Source organism: Motacilla alba, chromosome 20, assembly GCF_015832195.1.
Source record: "Motacilla alba alba isolate MOTALB_02 chromosome 20, Motacilla_alba_V1.0_pri, whole genome shotgun sequence".
In the NCBI taxonomy this organism is placed as follows: domain Eukaryota; kingdom Metazoa; phylum Chordata; class Aves; order Passeriformes; family Motacillidae; genus Motacilla; species Motacilla alba.
In genome coordinates, this window is record NC_052035.1 from 6,715,376 (window position 1) to 6,739,453 (window position 24,078).

At 53.7% G+C, this 24,078-nt stretch overlaps 1 protein-coding gene across 1 annotated transcript in view; it reads left to right on the forward strand.

Moving 5' to 3' along the window:
- Positions 1–1,664: 1,664 nt before the first annotated feature.
- The window catches only part of JPH2 (junctophilin 2), a 31,600-nt gene continuing 9,186 nt past the window's right edge, over positions 1,665–24,078 (forward strand). Inside the window, exons 1-2 of the mRNA XM_038159155.1 lie at positions 1,665–2,460; positions 9,549–10,332. Of these exons, the coding sequence (XP_038015083.1) occupies positions 2,082–2,460; positions 9,549–10,332 (1,163 nt within the window). The 5' untranslated portion in view covers positions 1,665–2,081. The remainder of the gene's footprint in view (positions 2,461–9,548; positions 10,333–24,078) is intronic.

Consider the following 24,078-nt stretch of genomic DNA (forward strand, 5'->3'; position numbering starts at 1 on the left):
TGCGGTGCCTTTGTGCACACAGACTGTCAGTGCTTTCTGAAGTTTGTGTGGGCTTGTTGGTGGTCAACAAAAGCTCTTTAAATGCCAAAATCTGCATAAGTTATTAATGTTTAGACAAAGTGTGCAATCAGTTCACAACTGTGCTGTGTAATTAGGAAAAGTTGCTAAGTAAATAATTACATAGTCCTGAACTTGGCATCCTCTTGGGACAGTTACGACATCTTTGGGTTTGTAAGTGCTGGAACACCGTGGAATAGAAGACCATGAGTTGCTGCAACCGCTGCCTTAACGCTTTCTCTTCTGTTACCACAAGTTGTTTTCAGATGTTTTGGTCTTCACAGAAACCATAAAGCAAAACCTTCTGGTTTTGCTTTGAGAACATGTGGATTTATGGCCCTTAATCATGCAGCAAGAACCTTGAAAACTTGCCTAAGTCGTCTAAAAACTTCGTTTACAACAACAAAAAAATTAAACTTGAGCCAATTTCAAAATCTGACTTTTTTTAAAGAAGGCTTTAAAGGGCTGGTTCTGCCAAGCGGCACTTTTGAGTCATGTTGGAGTCTGTTACCAAAGAGCTCATTCCTTCCTGTGGCTGAATAAAAGTGAAGCCCTTTGTCATTAACTTTCTAACTTGGTCCTTCTCACCTGTGCCTGCAGGTGTTCTGTGTTTATGTGCTGTCCATACACAGAGCATTCTTGCAGTTATATATTGTGTGCTTCCTCTGTTCCTTTTCTTCCTAGAAATGCCAGGGTGGAGGTTGAAAGTTGAAAAACTGAGTCTGAACCCACCACTGTCTGTGGCAGCTTTGTCCCAGAGCTTGGTGGGGTTTTGGGATCTCCCCTGGAAGGGCTGGTAACACCCCACAGCTCCTGCAGCTTCTCAGCGTGGTGGTCAGTGAGGGAGGGTCATTTCCCCGAGGTCTTTCTGGGACAATGTCTTTTTAGCAGTGGGATGGGTGTGCTGGAAGAAGAGAAGGCTTGGATTAGCCTGCTAGCTGGTCTTTCAGTCCTTGTCCTCTGCCGTCTGTATTTGATGGCATTATTACACACGAGGTGATGGCATTATTACACACGAGGTGTCCTGTCCCTACTCCGTGTGTCTGCAACCGTCTGCCATCTTTCCCACACACAGACTGAATTATGCTGCTGGCTGTTAAACCGAAGGAAATTTGGGAAGTTTGTTGTTTGGGAGAGAGGGGTAAATGACTACTACCGAACTTCATCCATTGCCAGCTCGGGAAGGTCACTTTGGGGAGTAGCAGAGGGGCTGAGTGAGCTGTGCGCTGCACTCGGGTGGCGGCTGTGCTCTCGCTCCCTGTTCTGCCTCTGCCCGGTCACACACGGTGTGAGTGACCTGGCCCCGGGCGCTCCGTCCCCGCATCCCGCGGGGCTCCGTTGGAGCGGGACAGCGGCTGCCGGCCCGGGGGAGCGGCGGCCCCTTCCCAGGCTCTATTTTAAGCAGACATTTACTTTCCCAGCCTCTTCTCCGCCTGGATCCCTGCCCGGGGCGGGGGACGGCGGGGGGGTGGGATGTGTCTCTCCCCTCCTTCATAAAAGGGCCCCGAGGCGGGGGCCGGGCTCCAGGGGGGTTATTTTTGGGAGCAGCTCCTGGGATCCGATGGCCTTGTTAGGGCAGCGCTGACCTTTCTCCCGGCGGGGGAGGAGAGCGGGACGGGACGGGGCGGGCGGCGGCGGCCGGGCGGGGGAGAGCGGCCGGCTCGGGACCCCCATCCCTCTCTCTGCCGCGGGGATCGGGACCCCCATCCCTTCTCCGCCGCGGGGATCGGGACCCCCCTCCCTCCCTGTGCCGCGGGGCGGCTCCCCGGGCGGCCCATGCCCGTGCCCGCGGGGCAGGTACCGGCGCGGAGCGGCTGCCCCTCCGGGGGGGCTGGAGCTCGGCCCGCCCTTCTCCCCTCCCTCTCGTCCAATTTCTCTCTCCTCCCGTGCCCCAGCCCCTCGGCCGGGCCAGGCGAGGCAGGAGCGGCCGCTCTCGGCGCCCAGCCCGTTCCCTCCGGGGATGCGGGAGCCCCGGAGCGCTGCCCCTGGGAACGCTGCCCGGCTGAGGGGCACCGGAGGGCACCATGAGCGGCGGCAGGTTTGATTTCGATGATGGAGGCGCCTACTGCGGGGGCTGGGAGGGGGGCAAAGCCCACGGGCACGGCATCTGCACCGGCCCCAAGGGCCAGGGCGAGTACTCGGGCTCCTGGAACTACGGCTTCGAGGTGGTGGGCATATACACGTGGCCCAGTGGCAACACCTACGAAGGCTACTGGTCCCAAGGCAAGAGGCACGGGCTGGGAATCGAGACCAAAGGACGGTGGGTTTACAGAGGCGAGTGGACCCATGGCTTTAAGGGACGGTACGGCGCGAGGCAGAGCATGAGCAGCGGAGCCAAGTATGAGGGGACATGGAACAATGGCCTGCAGGATGGCTACGGCACCGAGACCTACGCTGATGGAGGTAAGGGTGGCTCCAGAGGAAATGGGAGGGGGATGAACAGTGTCACACCCAGCCTGTGACAACAGAGGTTGCATGTTGTCTCTGCCAAAGGGCTGACCTGGTGCTGTTCCCACTAGACAGGCACAGTGTTCTACAATGAGCCATTGGGGTGCTTCAGTCAAGGGGAGCTTGGGCTGCAGCCATCTCATCCATGTGTGTGTGCCCTGATTTTCCCTGTTGGGCGCAGAATGCGCAGCTCACTGTCAGCGGGCATGAGGGAGGAGCAGCAGGAGCATTGCCCCAAGCTGCCCTTAAGTGTCTGTTTTGGCAGTTGACACCAAAATACTTGATTTTGCGTAGTCTTTGACTCCTGGTTCCACAGGGACTGGTTATTGCAGCTTCTGGCTGAACCAACCCAGAAATTCCCAGCTGGTGCACCACCGCAGCGAGCCGTGCGCTCGCTCACCGGGCAGCGAGTTGTGAATGCTCTCGTGTCGGATATGAGCCACCCACAGCATCCCAGCACGCTTCCCCTGCGCATCAAACACTGCCTGCACGCCGCTGACGGGCTGCCTGAACATCTGCTTTGCCAAAGAGTTTTGATTGAGTCTGTCTGAGCTGTTTAGAATATGTAGCCACAGATATTCCCCAAAATAAATCCCTTTGGTTATTTATTTGGAAGGTTTCAACCTCTGCTACTATACAACTGCACCATGTAGTCAGATATTTGTTGTGCTCTGTAAATGCTCAGTCTAATTGTGTTCTTGCATTAGTGGCAATTCTGGGGTTAGAAACATTGCAAGAATTTCTGTGCAAGTAATTTAGTAGCTCTTCAGCACTGTAATGTTCTGGGCTGCCACATTTAGGATAGCTAAATAGAGAGGGTGATTTGAAAGAAATACCCTTCAAAATATGGATCAAAATTGCATCTATATTTATCTAGGACAGGCATTGGAGTTTGTTTATAAAGCAAAATTAATATAAATCCTCAGAATGAAAAGCATCACATTTATTGATATTAGAAAAATTGACTAATTCAAGACTGGCTTTCGGGGCTATGTTTTTCATAAATATTTCTCAATGAGTTGTGTGGGTTTGTGGCTAATTTTAAGACTGAGAATACAGTCTTGAAGTTGACTCATTTTCCTTGTGCCCTTGGATGTTGTAGGTACAGACACAAACTGACCCAGCCCTCCAGCTCCTTAAATTTTTTCCCCCTTCTGTCCTGTGGCCATGGGATGGTTTAATGGGTGCAGGTTGTGTGCACAGAACCTTCATGTGAGGCCATAAGAGGAGTGGGTGACATGGAAGGTGTGCTCTGATGAGTAAAGAGCAGCAATCAGGTAACTGTCAGCAGCGGCTGCCATTGGGAATTTCATTCTGGAGATGTCAATGTCTCCTTTGAATTTGCTTCCTTGCTGCTTCCTAAAATGCAAATCCTTCTAAGCGTGAAGGGCTTCTGGAATTCCAGTTAATATTCTGGGGGAGAATTTGGAGTGGTAAGATTTGACATAGGGGTTTGATGGGATACGGGACAGAGGAGTGGGAGAGATGAGCCACTGCTCTCTCCTCAGGGATATAGAATTTCCTGCTTCTGTCAGCACAGTGCTCCCTGGGGTGTTGTCCCTCGCCCAAGAACGTGCCAGCTGCTTGATCCCTGGTGCCACTGGAGGCTGGCAGTTCAGCCCTGATCCGTGAAGATGTGCCCTGCCAAAACACTGAGCTCAGCCCCGCGAGGGCTGTGCTGGGGTGCCCAGTGGCTGCTCCATGTGCTGGCTCATCACACCCTGGCTGATCTGAGCTCTTCATTCAACACAAGAGCTTCTCTGATGGCACAGGAACATGGATAAAACTGCAGTCAAAGCCAGGGATCACCATGCAGCATCACATGTGAAGGACAGGGGTGGAATGGTCCCACTGACCTGCAAGACCTTTTCCTGTTTTGTCTCCTCACCTGCACACAGCAACCACCTGCAAGATCCAGATGTGGCCAGGCTGCTAATGGGACCTGTTAATGTTTGAATTTGAGGTTGCCAAGATAAACATCTGGAAAGGCTTTGGTTATCTGCTGTCCCTTGAGTAGGGGACACGATTCCCAAGCCCCTTGGAAGCCAGCCACACGAGGAAAAGGGCTCTGGGAATGTGCAGCCCTTGCCAGGTCATCAGAAACTTTAGGTCATGGTTGGACTGTTTGCAGATTTCAGGGAAATGTAGCTGAGTCTGATGCTTTAAAATAGACTTTAACTTTTTATATATACATATATATAGACATACATAAAAATTTACATTTCAAAATACACTTAAAATATACTTATAGGGCTGTCTGTGTTTGAATCTTGTGTCTGGCCAAGATTTTAAAAAAGCCCAAATCTGGAGTGAAGCTTTCTGAAATCCCAAATAGATTTTTGGTTTCCAGTAAGAACCAGGGTCATGGTACAGTTTAGCCCAGGCACTGTGTGAATTATTTGCTTTTCTCCCCACTACCAAAAGCCCATTTTTGTGAAAGCTATGGGAGACTGATGGCTTTAAGGAGATTTAAATCAGCCAAGGGGTTCAGAGCTCCTGGTGTGGCTGTGCAGATACAGTGACATTCTGATAAGTCTCTGTGTACCCAAGCTGGATGTGTGTGCTGCTGTCACCAGGGGAGAGCTCAGAGCCCTTTAGAGGGGCAGAATGCTCTGGCTGAAGCAGTGAGTGGGGTTGTGGAAGGCATAGCATGCAGGAACTCACTGTTCTGCCAACATAAGCTATGAGTAAACATGTAGTTATTTGGCTTTGCCCGGTGAGTTTTGTCCATGCTGTAAGGAAGGCCTCATTTTTTGGATGCTTTTGTGCATTTGACTGTGAGTCAAAACCCTGAGTCAAGTCTTACTGCAGAAAAAATGCTCACTGCATCATGCTGCATACCCGTGGTCCACCCCAAAGCCTGTCTTTGCTGCATAAGTAACTGCTTATATGTAGGGAGGGGAAAAAACATCACTTGCAATCAGCGCAGCCCAAAACCAACTTATTTTTGATACTGCAGTTTGTTCTCTAGGGTGCTAAGGAAAACAGTGGTGTCAATTAACCACGAGGAAACAATTAGACCAGTCAGTGATCACAAGACCACGAAAGAGGGAAAAGAAATGCAGAAGTGCTTTACTGGGGAGATGAAATGGGTGACAAGGAGCAGCACAACTCTTCCCTGTGGCAGGGCAAGCGCGGTGGAAAGGGGCCTGGACCAGGACAGAAGGAACATCCATGGGATTGTGGCTGGGAAAGGAGGAAAGGGGCCTGGGAGAGCCACTATGGTGCTGGCTTTTGTCTGCCGCCTCTGTAGCAAAGCTTCTGCCTGGCAGAGTGTGACCCATGAATTAATATAGTGAACTTTTTTACCCCTCTGTGTGGTTTTCTTTTCCAGCAGAACCCATCAGACACTACTGCTGGCAGCAAAAGGCAGCGCTCTGTTTTTGCTGGCCTGTCCTGCACATGGTGCTGTGCATCATTTAAATGTCCCTGGCCACTCTCACTGAGCTCTGCCCTGCCTGTCACCGCAGTATCTGGGTGACAGCAGGGGAGTGTAGGGCAGGGAAGAGATTTGAGCTGTTTGCATTATTTACGTGGTTGGTTGTATTATTTACATTCATCACTAATTACATGGGAGCCTTGAGACAGGCTGGGAAGGGGAAGTGTGTCACTGCTGGTGATTGCATCTTGCTGCTGGGCTGGAGGGCACTGGGAGCTGAAGCTTTTGCACTGGATGCAGCCATGCACCATCCCATCCTGCTGCTGGGGTGAAGCAGAGGGTGCTCCCACCCCTGGAAGTGTTTGGAGGTGAAGGCTGCAGGGATGTAATTTCCACTGATCCCACAATTTAATCCCTCCCATCCTATGAAGTTACCCAGGCAGCATCACCTGCTTCTGGCTGGGGCTGTGCAGAGGTGGTGAATTGTATTCCTGAGGGTTGCAGAGGAGCCAGTGGTATTGTATATTGCAGAGGAGCCAGCCTTTTGTATTAGGACAAGTAAAAATGCAGCCAACAAAGGGTTATTGGGGCTCTGTCCCCACGAATCACACCCTGATGAGATGAGGTGTCTCTGTCCCACTGCCCTGATGAATCACCAGGGCTGGGGGAGGCAGGGAAGTGGGCTCCCTATCCGAACTAGAGATTTATTTGTTCCACATCCATTGCTTTTTAATTATTTTTACAGACCCTCAGACATGTGTGAGCCTGTGGCAGCCTGGCTGCCGGCTCTGCGTGCTGCCTGTGCCCCCTTGCCCAGGCTGTGTTGGATCTGGGGTGTGGTGGTGGCCTGGGGACGTGCAGCCCTGCTGCAGAGGGATTTTGCAGAGCCCCACGTTCTGTGAAGTGCCCGCACTGGGCCGTGTTGGTGAGGCAGGGCTTGGCTCTGCTCAACCCCTGCGTGCCCTGACGCACGGCCGCCGGCGCCTCCAGCCGCTCCCTGCAGCCTCTGGCTCTGCTCCAGGGCTGGTTTATGGCCCTGCCCTGGCACAGAGCCTCAGCTGGGCAGGGAATGGCAGCATGACAGGGACACGGCAGTGCCTGCTCACCCTGCCTTGGCTGGGCAGCCGTGGGCAGCGCTGTGTCGGTGCCCTGCGCTCATCCAGGCAGGGCTGGCAGCTCTGGTCACAGGGGAGATGTTGGCGTGGTCCGGGCTGAAATCGGGGAGCAGAGAGCAGCCTGCAGAGCTGAACCCTGCGTGGAGGGTGGCACTCCATCCCTGCTCCCTGGAGACCCATTGCGCCCCGTGGCTTTCCCACCCAGCTGGCTCTGGTGCAGTCGAGGGGGACAGAGGGGGATGTGCTGGAGTGCAGCAGCTGCTCTGAGCCGACCCCTGAGGGGTGAGCGAACCCCCTTAACCTGCAAGATTTTCCAGAGTTCCTTTTCCAGGGAATTAACATGGCGGCATTACCAGCTGCAGCCTGATACGTGTGAAGTTGTTCCCATCCTAGGAGAAGGTCTCCAGTGTCACCCTGATCATGTGTCAGCCCTGCTCGCTGGCTGGGCGGCTGGGATGGAGCACTGACCTCACCAGGGAGGGACATGGGGGCACTGAGGGGTCTCTATAACTTCAGTTTGCACTAGAAAGACTCATCACCCCTTTATGGAGAGGGATTTGGGAGCATGGTGAGGAATGTGCCCAGATTCCTGGCATCTTCAGTGTTGGTCCTTGACTCCAGACTTATTTTTCCTTATTTTTCCCTAGAAGAGCTTCAAACTCATCCAAGAAAATGGAAAATGGCCCCTTGCTCTGGCAGATGGCTCCCCATGGCTGGCTGCAGTCTGCAGATGCCATGTACTACCTGAACCCCTACATTTCTGTAGGGGAGACCAACTGTTTACAAGGACCCCATAATCCCCTGTGTCACAGGGTGGGCAGGGGCTGGCTGGGAGCAGCTCACCCAGGGCAGCAGCTGCTGCTCACTCGGGCACTTCTTGTCTTTCCTGGCCCTCAGCACTGTAAGTTAACACTCCACAGGCAGGTCCAAAGAGGATTTCAACGAAACCTGAAGCTTGGGAGGAGAGATTATGCTGCAGAAGTGGCCTGGGAGACTGTAAAATATGCACTCCCACGATCGCCAAAGAAGGAACTGGATTTGCTCCTTGGGGAGCGGGGTCATCCCTGGGCTCAGTAATAGTGTCTGGGGGGGAGATTAATGCCTTGAAGATGGGTCACCCCCTTCCATCTCAGCCCAGGCCTGGCTGAGCCTCCCCAGGACCCTGGGAGTGCCTGTTCTCCCAAAATCATGTGTCTTCTGGTGGGTCACTGCTTTTTGCAAACCAGGTTTAGGACAGATGTTTGTGAAAATGCCCCCAGCACAGCTGACCCTTTGCTTACATGAAGCAGCACCTGGGAGAGTAAAGGAATAGAGGGGCCTTTCCAAAGGCATTTGTGCTCCCCCATCACCCTCTGCCTGTGCCCCAGGCTGAGGGAGCTGCTGGCAGCCTCTGCTCCACAGGGTGCTGCTCTGGGGTGGCCCACTCCAGGTCCTGTAATGCCAGGAGCAGAGCGGAATGCTGCCTTTGTTTTGGGTGGTTTGCTGGTTTCTGAGGCAACTGCATCTATAGACTGATGAGAGCCAGGCTGGGAAGATGGCCCATCACAGGCTCATCCCATCCCATCCCAATCCACAGGGCTCAGGGATGCTCTGACCTTCCCTGTGCTGGCATGGCGGGAGCTGTGGGTGAAGGCTGCCTGCTGCCCCACCAGTCTCCTGCCCTTCCTAGGAGCTCTTTTTGTGAGGCCTCTGATGCAGCTAATTTAAGTCTTTTGACATCCTGGTGAGAAAAGTCAGAATGCGGGTCTCCACTCTGCTGGACCTGCAAATGTGCTCACCTTTGGGATCAGGGGATGTGGAAAGGAGAAGTGCCCCAGTCCTGCTGGTTCTTAGCAGGGTCCTGTACCCAAGGAGCAGCCCTGGCCATGGTGAACACGATCCTTTCTGTGTCTCCCATCATATGACACCATCTGCCCACTCGAGCTGGGTCTGGAGGCGTGGGGTGGGGTGCTGCTTTCTGGGGCAGAGCTGAAGGAACCCCACACAGAGCTGCTTCTCTCCTCCCTTTTTTGCCCATCTCTTGCTTTGTGCAGTGTGGCACAGGCCTTGATCTTGGGAACTCGGAGAAGCCGTAAGTCAGCGCCAAGGAGATGGGGCTTCAGGCACCAGGGCAGTTCATGGACATGTGGGATCCTGACTCAGGGGTCTAGAGGTGGTCCTGGCAGCCTGCAAGGGACAGACTGCAGAACAGGCTGAAATGGACTGCCACCAAGCCAAGGGCAGATGTGCCCCTGCAGCTCACCTGCCCGCTGGGGCTGCTGCCACCCTCTGCACAGCCCCAACTCCAGCCCTGGGGGCTGCCTTCGCTCCCTTCTCTGGATGAAAATCCAGATCCCGTACAGTAGGTGGCTTTGGGTCTGCAAAGTGTCCCCCGGTGCCTCAGTCCCTTTTCAACCGGCTGTCACCCGCCAGCAGCGGCTCTTGGGCTGGCGTCCCCGGCTCCCTGGGCACCGATGCTTTTGCCCGCGGGTGAGCAGCCCCTCAGCTCGGCTCCCTTCGCCGCGCCAGGAGCCAGCCGCTTTCTCACGGCGCCCGTCTTGTCTCCGCAGGCACGTACCAGGGCCAGTTCACCAACGGCATGCGGCACGGCTACGGCGTGCGCCAGAGCGTGCCCTACGGCATGGCCTCCGTGGTGCGCTCCCCGCTGCGCACCTCGCTGTCCTCCCTGCGCAGCGAGCACAGCAACGGCACCCTGCCGCAGCAGGACTCGCCCGCCGCCAACGCCGAGAGCCTGCCCCTCTCGCCCACCATCACCCGCGGCGGCTTCGCGCTCAGCCTCTACGCCGACGCGGAGGCCGGCAAGGCCAAGAAAGGGGGGCTCTTCCGCAGGGGCTCCTTGCTGGGCAAGCTGAAGAAGTCCGAGTCCAAGTCATCCCTGGCCAGCCAGAAGAGCCGCGTCAGCTTCCTCAAGAGCGAGAGCGGGATCAGCTCGGCCGCCAGCGACGCCACCTCCACCGTCAGCCTGGGCGAGGGCGCCGAGGGCGAGGAGTACACCCCCTTCGAGTCCGACATCGACGCCACCACCACGGAGACCTACATGGGCGAGTGGAAGAACGACAAACGCGCCGGCTTCGGCGTCAGCGAGCGCTCCAGCGGGCTCAAGTACGAGGGAGAGTGGCTGGACAACCTGCGGCACGGCTACGGCTGCACCACGCTGCCCGACGGCAAGAAGGAGGAGGGCAAGTACCGCCACAATGTCCTGGTCAAGGGCATGAAGAAGCGGGTGATACCGCTCAAGAGCGCCAAGATCCGGCAGAAGGTGGACAGGAGCGTGGAGGGGGCTCAGAGGGCCGCGGCCATTGCCCGGCAGAAGTCGGAGATTGCGGCATCCAGGTGGGTGCTTGGAGCTCCAGCGCGCAGGTTCCCGTGGGGATGGTGCCCTCCCATGTGTTCGGGAGCTGTCCTTTTTCTCGTCCCCTCTCCTGTCCCCCTGCAGCCCTGGTCCAGAGGGGAGGTGCTGAACAGCGGGAATTGTTACCAGCCCTGGCTCTCAGCAGGATGGGGAGCATCCTGGTGCTGTGCCAGGCTGTCAGAGCTGCTGGGCACTGATGGGGCAGCCTGAGAAACAGAGGGCTTGGTGGTGATAACTCCAACGGGCTCATGAGCAGCCAGACGTGTCCCAGACAAACTGGGGCTGCAGCAGAACACAGTTTGGCCCTGGAGCCCCCAGTGTGGCTCTGGGGGAAGTCTGTGGGATGCGTTAGGGTTGTCAATTTTAGCAGCTGAGTGTAATTGCTCCACTGTCCCTCCTGGGATGGAGGAGAGAGGAAATAAGAGTGGCTTCAGGGTCTGCCTGGAAAGGGCATGGGAAATTCTCCTCCTCCAGCTCACATCCCTGCCTGCGTCCGAGCTGTGTTGGCAGCACACTCCTCCTGCAGCATTCCTGCCAGTCTCAGAGCTGACCTGGCAGAGAACAGAGATCTGGGAGCCTTCACTCCTCTTCCTTGGGGAAATGTGGTCGTAACAGTCCTTGATGTTTCACCTGACCTCACCAAGAAAACCTCACCCTGCACAGGCTTTGCTCAGCTGCTGGGCAGTGGCTGTGACTCCATGGCTGTCCTGTCTCACTCCTTTCATTCCTGTTTAATTATCAGTTACTTCATTATCAACTAGAGGAGGGAAATAAGCAAGGAGGACACATATTCCCAAAGCCCATTCCACTGCTTGGAGAAACCCCCACTTTACTCTCCTGGCAGACATTTCTTCTCCAAACTTTTGTGGGGAGCACGATTGATTTTTTTTTTTTTTTAATCAAAACCCAGTTGCTTCAGGGACTGGTGGAGAAAACCCAGCAGGATTGCAAGTGAAGCTCCATGCAGGGCCAGCTAGGATAAAAATAACAGGCTGGGGTGGCGTGGGGCCCTGGATCCTTCTGGCAGGGCAGGCTCAGCCCAACACCAGCTTTGCCGTGCCTGGGAAGAGCGTGTGGTTACGGCGTGAATAAGGAGGCTGGAGCTGCAAACACTGCTCCCCAAGAGCTTGGCTGGTTTACACAAACCTCTTTTTATTATACACTATTTACACTTTGGATCAAAAGCGGCTCTGCAGTGTTTTCAGTCAGGGGCTGGAATGCGCCCGCTGCCCTGGCGGGGGACTGCATCCCTCCCCAGTGCAGCCAGGGAATAATTTCCTATTAAGGAAACCTTGGAGCTGGAGGAAATAAGATGTGGAAGCTGGTTTCCTCCAGGGAGCCCTCAGCCAGCAGACCCTGCAGTGGTGTGGCTGCTGGGCAGGGAGGGGATGGCTGTGCTCGCTGGCAGTGTGGAACCCCCGTCCTGTTCCTGCAGCACAGCTTCCAGCTGAGCTGGACCCGCTGGGAGAGGGGAATTCAGGCTGTAAACAGTAACTCAGCGTTGCCACCAGTGTTTATTCCTGGTGTGTCTTGCTCAGGGCAGAGCTGCTCTCTCTACCTGATGCCTTCTGTAAATCTGGCTTGTGCTCTCCTCCCTTCTCCTTTCACGTCAGATTTGGGGTAGAGAGTAAATCTACATCATTTTTCCTGAAGAAGGTCCTTAGTTTAAACCCCAGCTCTGCCACAGCTTTTGCTTTGGCCTTGAACCTTGCCTCAATTTCCTCACCCAGGGCAGAGAATTGCAGACAGATTGTGAAAATGGATTATTACAGTTTATAGAAGGTCTGCACTATCATTAGCATTGCCTGAGCTCATAACTGTGAGGTGGAGCTTTCTAGATGGAGCATTTACATTTCTCCTCAGATGGCAGTGTGTCCCTTACCCCCAAAAAATGTCTTTGAGGCTACACCCATCATTTCCTGGGGAAGATACGATATTTCTGTATGTAAAATTATTACTAGGCACTAATTATCAGGACACAGCAGGTGGGCTGTGCGAATTCCCAGCTTCCTCTGCACACCTGTGCTGTTGTACATGGATGTTTGAGTTTCATTTGCTTGTGGGACTCGGGGGAGCCCCTTGCAGAACTAAACTGCTGTAGCATCCAGCCTCCTGCTGTCTGGAGGTGAAATGCCAGGAGAAGGCCAGATTTCTCCCTTTTGCACCATAAAAGGCTCTTTAGGGATAGAAATTCCGAGGAAAACGAGCCCAAGCACTGGAAGCTGCCCGGGCCAGTTGCACCGCAGGAATCCCAGGCACGTGCCGAGCCCTGGGGTGCACGGCTGGGGGCTGGCAGCAGCACTGACGGGTGCCCTGCCTGGGAGCTGTGGGCAGCAGAGCAGTGACAGCCAGGGACAATGGTCAGTGCAGTCACCAAAGCTCCCCTGCCCCATGCTCTTCTCTAAGGGTGTCTGAGGCACCAGGCTGCTTCACAGCTCCTGTCCCAGTGAAACAGTGCTGTTTCACTTTGGGTGTTCCAGCCAGAGCTGTGGGCAGTGCCAGCTACTGCCTGTCCTGCTGCCTCTGCTGCCCCCTCAGCACTGCCCTGGCCTCCTCAGCTCCCTTCTGAATCCTCCTGGGCTGGCAATCCAGCTGCTTTCCCAGTTGTGCAAGAAGCTGAGGACATCATCTCACTGTCAGCTGAGAGAACAGCTCTGTTTTTCATTATTTCAGTGGAAATCATTTGGCATGGGGCCATGCTCTCTGTAGCAGCCCGTCCAGGTCAGCCAGCTGCACCCCATGCAAAGCCCTTTGGTGCTGCTCAGATGTTGGGTAAAAAACCCTGGGCACGTCCCTCAGCAGCTCTGGGGATCAGCTGGAGGGATGGAGTTGATGGAAGCTGGAGTGTGATTCCTCACCCAGGCTGCTCTCACTCAGGAGAAAAGTCATCTTGGAATGCAGCCTCTGTGGCAGCTGGCAGACACAGCTGTACTCCTGCCCAGGGGTAGCCACGGGTGGATGTGGGGTTAACACACTTAACACACACCATGAGGTGTTCATCAGCCCTGCCCTGTACTGCTGGTGCTCCAGGACCTGTCCTGCAGTGATCCCAAGGGATTCCTGTCAGAGCTGGGACCTGGCTGTTCCTGCAGCGCCAGGTGAAGGCACCTGCTGTGTCCCTCCACCCTCCCCTTTCCTGCCCTCCATCCTGACTGGGGACTCCTTTGGAAAAAAGTTGGGGTGGATGGGAAGCACGGGGAGAGCCTGGGATCACAGCTGGGGCTTCACCTCCCAGAGCTGAAGTAAGCTGGAGGACTGTGAGGAGGGGACAGCTGCCACCAGGCCATGAGTGAGCTGGTTCAAAGCTGTGCTGAGGTGTGACACAGCTGCCCTGCAGCTTTCTGGGCACATGGGCTGGTACGGAATAGGCTGCTCAGTACCCCGGGTACTTGATGCTCCTTGTGCCTGGGGAGCAGCGTGTGTTTGCCTGTCAAGTGGGGAGGATGGTTCCACAGAATACAGGGAGAAGAAGTGTGAAAATGGTCAGCTTTCATCTCTTCAGAACAGATGAAAATAAAACTAAATAAAATAAAGTAAGAGGAAGGGCAGGACTGTCTGCAGGGGGAACCTTTGATTTTTTGAAACCCGTGTGCTCAGTAGCTGGGCAGCTTTTACAGGGGTTTTCCTTCTCTCTGGTGCTTTTTAAGGACAAAATGAGTGTAAGTACTGCAAATCCCACCTCTGTGCCGTTGCAGCAGTATCTGACGTGGTCTGCTTCTGCACATGCTTGTGCTTCCCAGTGACTTGGACCAAAATCAATGGAGGGACTTGGCCATGTGTCCTGCAAGGCACGGGTCTGGCCAAGCTCTGAGATCCTTTGAAGGGTGCATGCCCTGGCAGGAACACCTCAGATACATCTGCTGGATGTCATGGGACCAGTAGGAAAGCTAGATATTTGAGGCTATAATGGCTGCTGTGCTTCACCAGTTTGTACTCGTGGGCTGGCCCTGTAGCCCCTGTGTGGTTTATACCTGGAGAGTACAACTATGAGTGAATACATTTTGGGTTTATTTTTGTTTTAATGTAATATCAGTAGATATCTGTAGGAATTTCTGTATTCTGTTCTGAAGTGTGGGGCATCAATTCCTGATTCAGTGGGGTTTGCTCATTAGGGTGAGCCCGGGCTGTGTAGAAGCACAGCAGAGCTCCAGTGTCAGGCATTAAATTGATGTGGCTTCCCTGCCACCAACACATGGGTATTGTTCAGTGTGAGCCGTGGCCTGGTTTTGGAGCCTAAGTTGGTTTTCCATCCATACCCGTGACTTTGGGGCACATCTTCGCTCTCCCTTCAAATAACAAGAGCACTTGGCAGCTCCTGTATCACTTTCCAAGGCTCTTGTGGCTGGCTGCGTGCCCAGCAGCGTCGCCGCTGTCTCCCTGCGCTCAGCATTTCCAGGCTGCGTGGCCGGGCAGCAGCGAGCGTCTCCTTGGGGAACGCGGCTCCGTGGTGCAAATGACGTCCCAAAATCGCTGCAGTCAGCAGAGGCTCCTGACTAAATAAGGGCAGGCAGAGCAGGGCTTTATCAGCGTGGCCTGAGTGTGACAGCTGGGAGCCGGGGCTGGGGCAGCCCACGCCGCTAGGGCTGGGCTGCGCGCTCCCGCTGGGAAGGTGCTTTATTTGGCACAGCTCTGCCCTCGTCCCCACTGCTCTTGGGGGTTTAGGCTGCTGGTGGGGAGAGTGGGCAGCCAAAGGGGTATCTTCCTGAGGCACCTCTTTGGTGAGGTATGGTTTGTGTCCAGTGCAGTGCTGGGCTGGTGGCCATGGTGGCCTTGGCGCTCCTGGGGCTGACAGCACAGCTCAGCTTCCCCCAAGGCCAGATTTCAGACCTGGGATTTTAGGTTTGTTGAATCAGACTTGGGGTTTGCTCTAAAGAAGCAAAAGGATTTTTTTAAAATGTGCTTTTAGCTAGAGGCACAGGCATTAGACACTGCAGGAGTTCAGCACATTCCCAGACCTTTAGGTCTAAAGCCAGAGGAAGGCAGGATGCTCATGGCCACCCTGTGAGAGTGTGAGGGACGGGTGTGTAATTAGGAAGCAGAAGCAGGCAGGAGACGGGCAGAGCTTTTGCCAGCCCTGGGTGGGTTACTGGCTGCTGTTTGCCAGGGAGGGACACAAGAGTTATGAGCAGCATTTCTGCAGACACCAAAGATGACAGATGTCACAGCCTGAGCTCTCCTGGGGCTTAAATGACAAGTGCATGGAGGTGCAGGGGGACCAAGGACTACCCCTCATGTCCCCATGGGGGGCAGTGGAAGGGTCACTTCTAGCAGGGTACAGCCACACCTGAAGGCAGTGGAGTGGCCTGAGCTGAGCACAGCTCCTTGGTGCTGGGCATTCTGGCTGCTCACAGCCCACATAATGGGAATCTGCAGCTTGGAACTTCCGTGGACAGGGTTCAGAGAGTCAGTGGACAGGGAGAAACAAGGGCAGCCACGTGGCTCCCTGCTATAGCTGGGTGCCAGGACACAGCATTGAGGGGATGCTCCTCAGTCCTGCTGTCCCAGTAAAGATGTTTTTCACAGAGCTCGGTGTGTTTATAAAGAGGATAATCCTGTTTCATCACCCTTGCTTAATAGAAACCCAGTTGCTGTCCTGGCATCTATTTCTGCACCAGCTGAAGCCCAGGGCTGGGGCTCTCCCACTTTCTGGGTGGCACAGCAGTCTCCAGCTCTGCAGAAATATTGCTGCTTTCAAACCTCTGCCTAATCCTCATTCCAGCCATCCACTGGAGCAGTGCAGGCTCTAGGGTTTGGCTGAGCTCTTCTCTGCTCCTGATCTGGTGTGGCCATGGGGACAGCAAGCCCCAGTGCTGGGGTGCAGAGCCAGGATCGGACACCCACCCCAGCTGCAGGACACCCACAGTGTGTCCCCCCACAAAGGGGGGCTGTGTGTGAGGCTTTGTGGGCTGGAGGGATTCAGTGGGTGAGTGATGCTTGCTGTCATGGGGACAGCAAGCCCCAGTGCTGGGGTGCAGAGCCAGGATCGGACACCCACCCCAGCTGCAGGACACCCACAGTGTGTCCCCCCACAAAGGGGGGCTGTGTGTGAGGCTTTGTGGGCTGGAGGGATTCAGTGGGTGAGTGATGGTGTGATGCCCTCACCCCCTTCCTGCCCCCTCCCAGAACAGCCTCATCCAGGCTGGCTGCAGCTCCAGCACTGACACATTTTTGGCCCGCGGTGCTCCTTACACGGGATGTGCTCTGACTCCAGAGGAGGCTGCACGGCTTTATCTGCTTTCCACCCACCTCACATGAATTTCCTCAGGCACTTTCATGCCTTATTAGGGTAAGAGGGAACATGCATTTTCAGTAGCTCCCCCAAGGAGGAGGCATCTGCTGGACAGCACACAGCTTTCTCCAGGGCTTCCTGGGTTATCAGGGTTGAGGCAAGTGAGGCTCTGTTGTGCAGGGATCCCCTCAAGAGCAGCAGAGATGGGATGGCAGGGTGTCAGCCCTAGGGATGGGTACAATTCAGATAGCCAGCCAGGCAGGGAAAGTGGAATTAATGGGCTGTTCATTCTGACCTTGTGGGAATTCCTTATCTCAACAGCTTACAAACACAGAAAGGGAAAATGAAGGGAAAAATGAAGTGTGACTTTAATCTGCAAAAATGACTGTGGGAAATGATAGCATCTCGTTCAATTGATCTGCTGCTGCGTGGAACGAGAGGGCTCTGACTCCCATCCAAATGCTTGCAATCAGCCAGCAGGGAGCTGGGCTTTGAAATCATTGAGTTCAACCATCCTTTGCTCAGAGATTATTCTCATTTCAGTGGAATGTGAAATAGGCTTATCTTGAAAAAGAAATAATATTTAAGTAAAACGTCCAATTTAAATAGAAAGCCTGCGTTGCAGAAACCCTCCCTTCTGGAGGAGGGGCATCTTTTTCAGCTTATCCTGGTGCTGAGCCTGTGCCCTTTGGCTCTCTCAGTCCAAGTTTTTTTCATTTTTCTCCTGCAAAGCCTGATGATTCTTCACTGAGGGCTGGCAGGGACCTGGTGTCCCATCTGCCTGGGCTCTCAGCAGCCTTGGGTACAGGTGCATGGGAGCTGCAGGCACTGGGACGTGGGCTGGTGCCCTCCCAGCTCCCAGCTCCAGCTCTTTTTCCTGGACCTCAGATCTGTTAACATCAACTCAAGAGACCTACAGGACTTGGAGAAAAAGGCTCCTACTTCAGATTTTGATAAGTAATTGGGGCTTTGGGCAAATGCAATATTTAAAGAAATATGCCCTAATTTCCTAAAAAAAAACAAAAACAAAAACAAAACTGCTTTTCTTTTTTTGACTGGGAAAAAGACCCCACAAAACAGATACAGCAGTTCCTCACTCTTTTGGTTTGGATTACTGAAATCTGAAAAACATTTGATTTAGAAGGTGCTAAAACTTTTGGTTAAAAAAACCAACATTCTTAGAGTAAAAACACAGACTTTTTCACCCATTTTAATGCTGGTGGATCCAGCAATCTGGGAAAGCACATTCTTTTTATGGATGGAAAGGCTGAAGCACCCTGACTGCATATGTGCTGTAAAGATGTTTTGATGCACTAGTCAGTGGGATAACCCAGCTGCTTTCATCTTGCAGTAGTACCTAATTAAATGAGGGTCCCCAGGGCATTTGCTGAGCCCCTTTGGTAATGGTGTCCTGGAAGCTGGAATAAATCACTGGCATTAGGGCATAGCCCCAAGGCTGAGCTGCTCTGAGGGCCCTGCTCCTGCTCCTCAGGGCTCCACTCAATCTGCACCCAGAGCGGCAGAGTGGCCCTGAAAACCCGGGGGAGAAGGAGAGGGTCCAGCTGGCAGCTGCAAATCCCCCTTTTCCTAAAAATATCTCTGTGGATGCTCTGACAAGCTGCTCCTAGCCTGGCTGCGCTGTCAGGACAGGCTCCAGCAGAGTCAGGAGCTGCCTGTCCTGCCCGTGCTGCGCTGTCCCTGGGTCACGGTGTCATCCCGGTGCCAGCAGCTCTTTGAGCTGGCAGCCTCTGGCTTGCTCTGCTCCCTTTGTAGCCAGCTCTGGGCAGCTGCTGGCTGCATCCTGGGGCTGTGGGGGAAACAGAGAGCAGCTGTGGGCTGTGCCAGCCCCAAGGGCTCCTCACAGCCCATGGGCTCCTGTGCAGGTGGCACAGCCAGGCCCTGCTGACCGCTGGTCACTCAGTCCCGCGTGGCTCCCAGGGCTGGCAGAGACTGATGGGGCAGATCCTCCTGTCCGTGGGGCTGGGGTGAGTAGGCTGTCCTCTTACTGAAGACAGCTGCAGATCTGTCTGCTGAAAGATTAATATCACTTTAACTGTTCCAAAGGGAAGTATCCCTCAGTGAAAGATGCAAGTGGCTCAGAGCTATTTAGAGCTAAGGATAACATTTCGGTATTTTAAAAATTCACCAAGTAATCATAAAGGCTGAGCTTGTTAGGTGGCAGGGAGTTCTGCCAGGCCTGTGCTCCTAAAGCACTGCACAGAAAAGGATGCTTTTCTCTGGGCTGCATGGCCTGGTCATGCCCTTTCTGTGGAAGGAAGGAGAAAAGGTCTGATTTATCCAGCCAAGTATCCTGGGCATGTACAAAGTGCTACCACTTCTGTGTTAAGTGCTGGTATTGAGAGGGAAAAGCCTGGGGCATCTCTTGAGCTGCTCTGCAAACTCAGGATGGTTTCTCTTTTTGGCTTTCTGCTTCAGTAGTGTGGAGGTGTTTCCTTTAGGATGCAAATTGTGCTGATTTATGGTTATTTCACAATTTAGATCACACCTTGAAGGTGCAGAGCCCATAGTATAAAGCAGCAAAGGCTCATGCACCCCAGGGGTGTCAGAGTGGAAGTGGAGTGGGTACATGTACTCCGTGTGATGTAGTGATGAAGCAAAAAGAGCAAAAGGAACATGAATGGTACAGCTGTCTGTCAGGGCAGGACAGCCGTGGGATGGGATGGATGGGTTTGACTGAGGGCAGGGAAAGTGGCATGAGAGGTGGACTGAGGAGGGATGTTCAGTGGGCTGGTTACAGGCACATGAGGGTAGCAGAGTTTTGCTGATATCTGTGTGCATGTGGAGGCAGAGGGAGAGACACAAAGGGGGTGGATTGGGACTGAGCAGAAAGAAAGGGATGCTCCAGCTAGAGAGGTGACACAAATATGAAGACGGTGGGTCAAATGGAGAAGCCAAAAAGTTCTGTCCTAGTCAGGATGTAGAATCATAGAATTCTGGAAGGGGCCTTTAAATGTCATCCAGTCCCAGTCCAAAGCCCAGCCCAGGTGTGTGCTGGTCAGGTCTGTGTCCCCTTGCCCTTCATGATGTGAGCACAGAAGGGACCATGTTGCCATTTAAAAAAACACTCTTGAGCTTTCCCTTGATCCCTTCTGAGTGCTGCAAACATTCCTGCCAAGACAAACAATTATTTTAAGTTTCTTCAGAGGGACAAAATGATTCCTGCTGGATGCTGGAGCAGGGATTTGGCTGGGAGTGGAAAAGCCAGTTTCCAGGAGAGGGGAGTTCAGCAGAAGACTCTTCCTGGAACGGGCTGATGAATTACTTTTGTTTAATGGTCTTCTAGACAGCTCCTGATATCAAGAATGGTAAGAATCTTAGAATCATAGAATCATAGAATGGGTTGGGCTGGAGGGGTGTTCAGTTGGTCCTTGCTCAGGGTTTGCTGAATCAATGGGAGAAGGGGGACCCTGGAGAAGGAAGGACAGCACTGGACAGGTCTGACATTCCCCCAATAAGCAAATGTGAGGGCAGAGAGCTGAACTCTTCCCCTGTTTCTAGCTGCAAGGTCATTGCTGCATCTTCAGGCACCCCAGCCCTGTCTGGTATTTGCAGTATTCCCTGCTAATTCCAATTTCATTTGCAGTCTAATCCGGTGTGGATGTGCAAAACCACATAAACTGTCCAAAGAGACGGGGTGCTGGCTGGGGCTGGGCCTCACCTGTTAGCGCGGTGCTCAGCTGCGGCTCGTGTGTCCCTGGGGGATTTTAGCAGCAGTTGGAGGAATGATTCAGGCAGCGTTTCTGGGAGATGGCCAGGAAGGACAGGAGTGGTGCTCTGTCCTGCACTAGTACAAAAACGATTAGAGCATTAGAGCCATGCCAGAGGAGCAAATAAAGCAGCAGATGCATTTAACCCTCCCGTCCTGCTGGGGTGTGAAGCCCGGCAGCTGCTGTGGTCCAGCCGGGAGGCAGTGGCAGCAGGGCTGGGACAGGGGCTGCAGACATTGCCCACATGCCTCCCCTCAGCTCGGCTCCGAGCTGCTGCTCCTCCTTGCAAAGAATTCACTGGAGCTATTTTTAACAGCACTGCCCAGGGAGATGGCTCAGGGAGCAGTTGGGAAGCACTCATCCTGGCAGCGCTGCCTTTTGGGACAGGGAGCACCGGTGTGGGTTTGTAAAGGTCCCTCTTTGTGTTTATTTCCTCCAGCTGGATGTTTATTGTTTGTGGCTCATTTTCCAGTGCTGCCTTGAAAAGGGTCTTTTGGATTCTGCTGCTGGCTGCTCTAAAGCCCCTGGGTCTGTGTTTCAGTTCCTGCTGAGCTCCTCTATCTCCAGACTATCTCCAAACCTTGTTTTTGCAGGGGCCGTTTACTGCAGAGTTACTGGGATCTGACAACATAACAGCAATAAATAAAAAAGTGTGGCCCTGATCAAAGTGTGCCTGAATAGCATCAAATTTATCAAGGCTGGTATTTCCTTTTTGCGAAAGCTCATTTTGCTTTTTGAGATCTTAACCTTGGAAGAAATTTTTCTTCTTGCACATTTCACTTCTGGGGTTTGAAAATCACCTTCCTGACACCCTCAAACCGCCCTGGGCTTTTTCTTTCCTCAGCTCCCGCTCCTGGCAGACCCCAGGCTGTGGGATGGGACAGGCTGTTGTGCTGCATGCACTGGGCTCTCCCAGGGTGACTGGTGTTTGTCTCCTGCTTTCCTGCCAGAGCCAAGTTTTCTTCTGTGCTGAGCTCGCAGGCTCTGCCAGCCACACAGATAAATAATAAATTCAGGGATACTCGAGGCCAGCTAGATGTTAGTGTTATGGCTGGACCTTTTCCTCTAGGCTGGGCTTTGTCACAGTGCTACTACACCCTCAGTGTGGGTTTTTTGGAGGGCTGCGAGCAGCACTGCATCCCTTGGTGCCCTGGGCATGGGCAGCTCAGCCAGGGAAGATGAACTTCAGACACCATGCCATGTCTCTGAAAGCCAAACGTTCCTCACCTGGCTACTGCCAGATAAATGATCTCAGCAACAGAGGGACCCAGCACAGGGCATCAGCATCCCTGCTGGGGCCAGGCTGGCTGGCAGAGCAGTGCTCTCCTGGGATGCCAACTGGGCCGATGTGTGCTCTGCTGGAGCTGCCAGATTTGAGAGGGCAGCGGTGTTGACAATAATCCCGCCAAATCAAACACCTCTGGATGACTTTGCAAGCAGGGGGACAGGAGCAGAGATCAGCTGTGTCCCACAGAGTGAGAGCTGTCGTGGGGCAGTGCAGGATGCCAAAGCTGTGCTGCTCAGCTTCTTGTCACTGCTCCATGTGTGCATCCTGGGAGCTGCCCCAGAGTGTCCCTGCCCTCACACCCCTCATTCTAGAGCCCTGCTACCCTTGGGGCTGTGGTGTCTCACAGCAATGGCTCAGCTCCCCACCACCCACAGCATCCTCACTGCAGCCTCTGCAGCCCAGGCTGGATCTTCTTAGTCTTGCCACCTCTCCTTCTGCAGGAGTTGCAGTCAAATAGCATCCAGCAGCTTCTCTGGAGGAAAGCAAAACTCCTGCAGAAGAAGAGCATAACCGGGAGCTACCTCAACCTCCAGCATCCCCAGGCACCAAGGGATGCAGTGCTGCTTGCAGCCCTCCACAAGAGAGCCCTGTTCTCTTGTGTTGTCCCCAGGTGCTGGGAGAGAGCTGAGCATGCAGGAGCCATCTGCACCCACTTGGTGACATGTCCAGCTCTGTCCTTACTAGTGACAGCAAACCCCACATCTAGTGCACTTCCAGATTACTTCTTTGGGAGCTACTTTGAGGAAAGCACTTGCCAGGAGCTGGCTGCTGCTCCCCCAGCTGGGGCCAGCTGTGGGGTTGTCTGACTGGGAATTGGTCAGGATAGCATCTGCCTGGCTCAGAGAGCAACTGAAAGGGAGAATTTTATCTCTTGATGGTGAATCTCATCCTCCAGGAGCAGCAGGACAAAGGCAGGGCCTGGAGCACGTCCTGCCAGGATCAAGAGCTGGATCCTCCCTTGGAAAGCCTCTTCCCTGGGGCCGGTGCCAGGCAGGCTGTGTGCCCCAGGCACAGCACACCCAGCCCACTCTGATCCCCCAGGCATGGAGAGCACAGACACATTCCCCTTGGCCCCTGCCAGATTATAGTGGAATTAATCACGCTGATTATATGCTACCAAAAAAGGAGGTGCTTTCTCTGTTCAGAACTGGCTCAGACCCCCTGCTTGCAAGAAGCAGCCTAAAAATGCTGGTTTCTGCCTCATCATGTCTCTGGGTTTTTCAGGAGCTGTAATAATTTTGGATAAAAAGACCAAGAATGACTGCAATCCCAGGCAGCTCAACCTGCAGAGAAAGCAGGGAGATAGCGTGTGAGTGTGCGCAGGGAGGTGAATCATGGCTCCAGCAGCATGGGATGCCATCCCAGAGAGGGACAGGCTGAGCCACAGGAGCTCTGCACCCTCTTCTCTATCACAGGGCCCTGAGTAGTGGTTTTGGCCCCTGGTCAAGTCACACTATTGCCTGTATCAGTTGGGATTGATGCCCTACTTTCAGTTCTTTCCCTGCAGCTACTCAGAATGGCATATGTGTGTATCTTCTCCCTTGAAAGGGTCTCAAAACAGCATTTCTATCATCTATTCATTGCACCTGTTGAGTGTTCAGACTTCAGCTTGTCTTGTCTGCCTACTGCATCTCAGTTTAATGGCAAGGAATCAATCCTCATTTCATGACTAGCAGCCCAAAAATTCCTCTGGAGTGTTTTCACTGCAGGAATGAGAACTGCATCTTTCCTCCTTTTTTGTCCTAAAACATGACCAGATACCAACCTGCATCTGAAAAGGGCTCATCAGATACCCTAAGACCACATTAAAGGTTGTAATTAGGGTGAATTGGAGTCTGAGGAATGCTAACTGCTTATCACACAAAAATATGTGGATTTGTACATGAAACAGGGAATATGGGGAGCCTTGGAAAATCTGACAGTGAGAGCACGGGGAAGGCAGCTCTCAGTAAGACCCAAGTGCAACAAAGCAGCTGAATATACTGCTCTTCACCCGCCCTTATTTTTAAGGTGCAACGTTGCTGTTTGAAGTCAGCTCCTTCCCAGACTGTGAGCAGCTGGCCTGTAAAGCCATCCCTGCTTTTAGCAAGAAGATCACAGGGCTCCAAGCATGAGGCATGTGAGGTATATGACAGCCGGCCAGTAAAATAACTCCCATAGCCTGCAGCCCTGTGGAGCAAGGAGGAGATGTGCTGGGAAGGAGTGGAAAGGACTCAGAGAGCCAAGCTGAGAGGGAGACAATAGCTCTGGTGAGATCAGCCTGTCAGGCTGCAGCGAGTACAGGAGCCCTAGACAAGGCATGTTGTTTGCTGGAGAGCTACAAGAGAGAAGTTTCTGGAAAAACCCATCCTGTGTGCTGAGCAGGGGCACACTGCCTCTGGCAAGGTGCAGCAGCTCAGGGCTGGTGACACACAGAGTTCAGCCACCAACGATGCCTGTGTGATGCCTTGGCCCTTCCTCTGAGCAGCACAGCACTGAGCCC